The 6,858-nt window shown below is 35.6% G+C and overlaps 1 protein-coding gene across 1 annotated transcript; it reads right to left on the reverse strand.

Annotated features, from left to right (window-relative positions):
- Positions 1–4,429: 4,429 nt before the first annotated feature.
- On the reverse strand, positions 4,430–4,852 carry LOC121414943 (transmembrane protein 35A-like). Its single transcript, XM_041607989.1, has one exon. The coding sequence runs from the start codon at positions 4,850–4,852 to the stop codon at positions 4,430–4,432; it is 423 nt and encodes a 140-aa protein (XP_041463923.1).
- Between the last annotated feature and the right edge of the window lie 2,006 nt (positions 4,853–6,858).

Genomic DNA, 6,858 nt, shown 5'->3' on the forward strand with positions numbered 1-6,858 from the left:
TTCAAAGATTATGAGCCTGCCTTTATACTGCAATCCAGGGATTGTGTTACCAGAGACTCAAATCATGACACATGAATGTGGTTTTACGCTGGCAAGATCATGGTGCGTGGGAAGTAGATATCGAGGCGTTGCTATATCACTTTAAACCGGACGGGGGGGGCTGCACCAGGGGAGGCACCAATATAATATTTTGTTGAAAGGGCCGACTCGGGGTGCAATTAAAACGAATCACGCGATATCTTATTTTCTCAATTGAATAACCGATGTATTTTGAAATTCCTCGGCTAAGACCTCTCAATATTTCATTCTCGTATTTATCTTTCTTCCATTTTCACATTTTTCTCTTTTCCTCCCCTCTCCCTTCTTCACTCCTTGAAAAATCATAGGGGGCAATCGCCCCCTGTGTCACCGCTCCTGTGTATTGGAAGTTCAGTGTCTCAAGGGGTAGAGGGTTGGGTGTTAATTAGTCTGCATACACAGACTCATATTTGACACTTTAAAGGGATGGTCCGGGCTGAAGGTATTTATAGCTTAATGAATAGAATAGAATTCACTGAGCAAAATGCCGAAAATTTCATCAAAATCGGATAACAAATAACAAAGTTATTGAAGTTTAAAGTTTAGCAATATTTTGTTAAAGCAGTCATCATGAATATTAATTTGTGGGCTGATGATGTCACATCTCCACTTGTTCTTTTGTATTTTATCAAATGAAATTAGGTTTATTCAATTTGTTCCTCCAAGAACTAGAAAAATTGGATTGACAACTGATTTAGTGCATTAGATATTTACTGATGCAACTTATTTCATTATAAGGGAGACCCACACAAGTATGAAATAATGAAAAAAATATGATTTTATGTAATAATATAAGAAAACGGAAAGTGGAGATGTTACATCATCAGCACACCTAATGAATATTCGTGACTGTTTTCACAAAATATCGCTAAATTTTAAACTTCAAGAACTTTATTATTTTCTATCCGATTTTGATGAAATTTTCGGCATTTTGCTCAGTACATTTTACTCTATGTATTAAGATATAAACATTTTCAGCCCCGACCATCCCTTTAACCAATATTATACTATGTCTGAAATGAAGACTAGAGACGCGAAACTCTCTGCCTGTCGAGCAAGCCACAGTACATAGTCTCACTGCTTCAGACTCTACATGATGCCCTATGCAAATTGTGAAAACCATGGGTCTGTACCTGCAGACTAGCTGTTACTTTAAAAAAAAAAAACTTGGACGGGATTGATCAATGTCTGGGTTATAGCCACCCAGCTATATTATAGGGTACATTCCCGATTCCCTGAGCGAGATTGTGGTCTCGCATAATGTTTCTGCGGATGGACTGGATAAACCTAGCTATGTTATTATGCTGTTACTATGTTGTTTGGTTTGCAGGGGAATTCGTGGGATTGTAACATAAGATTACTCCCTAAATATATGGGTTACCCCCCCGGCCCCCCATACTCCTCCGATCCTTCTCCGATCGACACCCCCCCCCCCATGCCTGACAAGAACGTGAAAATGATTACAATAAATCTTCAACATCAATGAAATTAAAGATTTTTTTACTCCATTCTATTACTCAAAACAACAGTTCCAAAAAAATGTTTTTCTTCTATTCTTCCATGATTTATACAGGACATTTATCAATTTGAATTTTCCAAGCAAGATAAGCAAAGAGAAATATACTTAATGATAACAATAAACCTTTCCTCCCCCCCCCACACACACACATCCTTTCCCTACTCCATACCCTTCTAACAACACGTCAAAAGCACACCAAACTCAAACAAATAAACACCAAAACACACCCTAACATAATCAAGTCACGGAAATCAAGTACGCACACACACCCTCACAAGCTAGTTCACATGAGGGCGCTAAACTGATGAGTGCTCATGAAATTTCTCTCTTTTCTATTCTTCTGCTGGCCGATTCAAAATTTGAGACCAAGCATTTTGATAAGTATTAAGAAACTACACGTATATATATATCCTACTCATTAATTCAAAGAAATTTTCATCAGTCCATTATTATCAAAGAACGTGCGTCTTAGAGAGTATTAATCTCAGGGCATGTGGTTCACTTTCCACTGAACATGCAGAAATACATAAAAATTTGGGCTAGACATGGTAAATTTTCTTCCTTTATGTCTTATATCTTGCATGTGCAGTCTGTTTAATGTGAACCTAATGATAGGAATCACCTGCAATTTTACATATTTTAGTGTATTTTCAGGAAAATAACGTCCATGATACATGGTAGTCATAGAAACAAAATAAAGTATTCACGGGATGCTGATATGCATCCGCTCTCAATATATGGTTTTAAATAGATCGAGATATTGGTTTCCTTTATTACTTAAAAAAAAATTAAAAAAAAAACATGGCAACACCTATATGGCATACATCCCAAGTTTCTTAAACTGGCTGCTCCTATTTTAGTAGAACCATTGGTATATTTATACAATATGACATTGCGAACATGTACTATTCCAAGAGATTTAAAGACGGCAAGAATTACCTCAATACATAAAGGAGGATCATAATTTTAGACCGATATCTGTTCTACCCGACTTGTCTAAAATAATAGAAAGAGCAATCCACAATCAACTTTATGAATACTTGAATGAAAACAAATTGCTAACGAATCCCCAGTCAGGTTTTAGACCTTTGCATTCTACTACTACATGTCTAACTGAAATTACAGACTATTTGTTTGATAAAATGGATCAGGGGCGAATGATCGAAGGTATTTTCCTCGATTTACGTAAAGCGCTTGATGTTATTCTGATTTCATTCTTAGAAAACTGAAATATTATGGAATTAAGGGTAACGAATATGATTGGATGAAAGCATAATTATAACAGACAGGAGACAGTTTGTCGTAGTAAATAATTGTATCAGTGAAAGTGTAAATATTAGATTGGGCGTCCCACAGGGGTTCATATTGGGTCCATTGATATTTGGTATTTTTATCAATGATAATTATATGTAATTTGAATTTGAATGTTAATTCCAAAATGTGTCTTTATGAAGATGATTTACTGCTCTGTTCTGTCATGGTGTATTATCTGAGGAGGTTCAACCTGCAAAGTGATTTTGATGTCATCTGTAACTGACTCAACCTTAACGGTATGCATTTGCATCCAAAAAGACAAAAGTCATGGCATTTGGTCATAGGAAAAGATTGAAAAATAATGCTTTAATGATAAGATATAGAAACGATCCCATAGAAAATTTGAATATTATCAAATGCTTGGGTGTAACACTTGACTCTTGCATGACGTGGGGAGAACATTATCCTTGTTAAAATATATCGTATACGATAGGTTGTATAAAGAGAATCAAACAATTCCTTCCGCCTAGGATTCTTAGGATTTTATATTTTGCCATGATTTTTTTATCATTGTTGTACATCTTGGGGAAGCTGTGCAAAAACCAACAAAAATAAAATACAAAAACTGCAGAATAAGTATGCCCGAATAATTTTGAATAAGGACTATCTTACTCCCCAACATGAATTATTGTCTACTCTCAAATGGCAAACAGTGGAGGAACGTATTAAATATCAATTTTGTGTTCTAGCTTGCTGCCGTTGTATTTAATTCTCTCCCTTGTGAAATACAAATATGCACGTCCCTGCATGCATTCAAAAGCACTGTAAATTATTAAAATTCTACACTGAATAACTTGATGTAAATGTAATAATTCCATGAGTAATTGTTGATTTCACTCTATGTTTTTACTTTATTATATGTTACATACATTGAATTGCTGTTGAGTAATTTGATAAACTGCAGGGCGCCTTTGGAAAGCAGTTTTGCATAACTGAACAGCCCTACCCTGCAGTATAAAATAAAGAAACCAATAAATGAATAATTAAATATTGTTCATTTTCTTTCCTTTGCTCATCTTCTTATTTTACAAGAAACGTATTCATGGCCAAGAATAACCGTTTTCACATCATAACAGGAAAATAAAAATTCCAAAATAATACATTTTCGTCGGCGTAATCATTACGTGGTATAAAACTCATTTTTGGAATTGATCGTCCACGAGGAACTGAAAAGATAACACAGGATGTATAAAATGGATCCGTATTATAAACATCCTTCCACATAAGTTCTATCGGGAATATAAATTTGACTTCTGAAATCAAATCCGGTGAACAATAGGGCCTACAATACAACTATAGGAACGGGACTAAGAACTACATGTAACTCCAATATTTTAACTTAATTTTAATATCATCATATCATAACAAACCGACTTACAATGGCTTTGTGACCTTTGTCACAATGTTATCGATGAAAAGAATTGCTTGTCCATATCAGGTCCAGTTGACCAATACCTGTATGGTTTTATTGAGGTATATTTTTTCTATTTAATGTTCTCCTGTAAACCAATATTCTGCTTAATCACCACCCACTGAACTCTCTTTATGAATCAACAAAAACGCCAGTGCGACACCAATAACAAATGTAGACGCATTCAGGTAGAGACTCGAACCTCCGACCTGCTGCTGGGCAATATAGGCTCCAACCACAATAATCAGTAGATAAAACGTGCCAACCCTCTGCCATGATGACCTCCCAAAGGCTAGCATGGTCCCGCAGACGACTTCAATAAAACCGATTGCAGACATCAAAATATCGGGCGTGATCGTCACCGCGAACATACTCTTGAAGGGAAGACTGGCAAAATGGTCATAGAAGATGGATTCAAACTGTTCGTGACCGAAACCGTGATCGAGCTCCACGGGAGCGACTTTGAGCAGACCAAGAAAGATGAAGAATAGTCCAATCAGAAATGACGTGATGTACCTCATAATCGTCATTTTCAGATTATGTCCGATATTTCAGTCGATCGTTCAAAAGTTGAAAACTGCAAAATTATTATTCCTAGATATGTTTTGATCACCAAATACATTTCCTGATAACTCTTCATAAAAGACGAACTGGACCTTCGCTGGGGGTAACCTTTGCCAATATATAAATAATGTCCCGCGGTGAATATCAGCTTTTAATTCTTCTCTGAAAAGCAACAATTTAATAACTAAAGATGAAAATGAGTATTGCAGGTAATTGCTCCTCGTATGAAAAGTCGAAGAAAAGTTTACCGCTAGCAAAATTGTCTACATCAATCATTTAAATAATCCAAAATAATCGAACAGAATTGTTCATCCATTTCTGCATGCAATGGATTTTATGCAGGTTTATAATAGGCCTATTGGCATCTTTAAGAATTTGTTTATTTGTTTCATCAATAGAAATACTCTTTGTGTAGTTAAGGCTGTGTAAACTGAACGGCAAACATGAGATAATCGTGCAACGATAGAAGCCAATGTTGGGATAACTTTATCTTACTCAGAACAAAGGTAAAAAGGCAAAGGTCAATGTAACACCAATAGGTAACGAATTGTGTAAATTGAACCCTTGCTGCCCAATTCACGAATTAATGTTCTGTTTGTGGCAACTCCGGTAGGAACTCGGCAGGACAGCATTTTTTGCGGGTAAACGCCAAGCTGGTATATAACCAATTACCTTGGAAACATTTTACGTCTAGGTTAATCAGTCATAGTGGCTGACGTAATAGACGACAGATATCACTCTTGGGCCTTTTTATCAAAGTGGAGACAATGACAGAGTTGGGATTCGAACTCACAACCTTGCGATTATGAGTCCAATGCTCTAACCACTGGACCACACGACCCATAATGTACTGTTGTTCTTTGGCAGGTTACTAAAATATAAGTAAATGGATTCTTCTGTTATTAATGTTGATATTTGTGTTTGTTCAAAATGAAATAGTTTTTCCCTTACCATATCAAAAACTTGAAAAGTAATAGGCCTATTTCAAGATATATACTACCCTGGCTAAATAAAACAGAATTGCCTGAGTGAATGAATAAGTGCATGAATGAATGAATGAATGAATGAATGGATGAATTAATGAATGAATGAATGGATGGATGGATGGATTGATGGATGGATGGATGGTTGGATGGATGCTGGATGGATGAATGAATCAATGAATAAGTAAGTAATATATTAGTATATAAATTAAACAATTAATTAATTAATTGATTAATAATTTTCAAAATGATTAATTGATTAAAACAATTAATACAAATTTAAAAAAATCATGCATGTATTCGCACATATTTACATAGATGAAATTAAGATTATGACGCAAAGCCAAATAGAGCATCTTAATAAAATATTAATTCAAATCCCTCCAGCGTGTCCAGAAACAGGTTACCCTATATCAATGGGTTCACCATCAATGGGAATCTGTTTAATACCGGAGTGCGATTTTCTTAATTTTCCATATATCTAGAAATATTGACTTTGTCCTCTGAAATCTGAACTACTGAGCTCTGAACCATGTTACTATGCATGGTAGTTACTATAATTGCAAATTTATCATATCGTGAGGCTTTACGCAACGGTACCGGACCGGTACCGGACCCGGGTCCTAACTCAGATGGTGGAAAGGAGCCACCGGGATTGAGACATACTTATAAAATGTTGATTTGAAAAACTGATTGAAATAAACAGTGTGGCTTTTGAAGGATTCAAATATCCCGTAATTGTAGCAAAGCAATAAAACGGAGATGGAAGGAGGAATATAGGGGAGGGTGGGGGAGGTATATCTCCCCATTGGTGTAATGATTTAGAATTTGGTCCTGACTAAGTCAAACCCAAAGTTGGGTCATTGACATCTCAATAACGAAGACCATAGACATGCACATTTAAAAGTTTTATTTTAAAAAATAGTGATTTAGTTAGCTTTCTGTCAATGAAAACGATAAGTAGGCCTACATGTATTTGAATTTTCAGA

Source organism: Lytechinus variegatus, chromosome 5 (genome assembly GCF_018143015.1).
Source record: "Lytechinus variegatus isolate NC3 chromosome 5, Lvar_3.0, whole genome shotgun sequence".
Lineage (NCBI taxonomy): Eukaryota > Metazoa > Echinodermata > Echinoidea > Temnopleuroida > Toxopneustidae > Lytechinus > Lytechinus variegatus.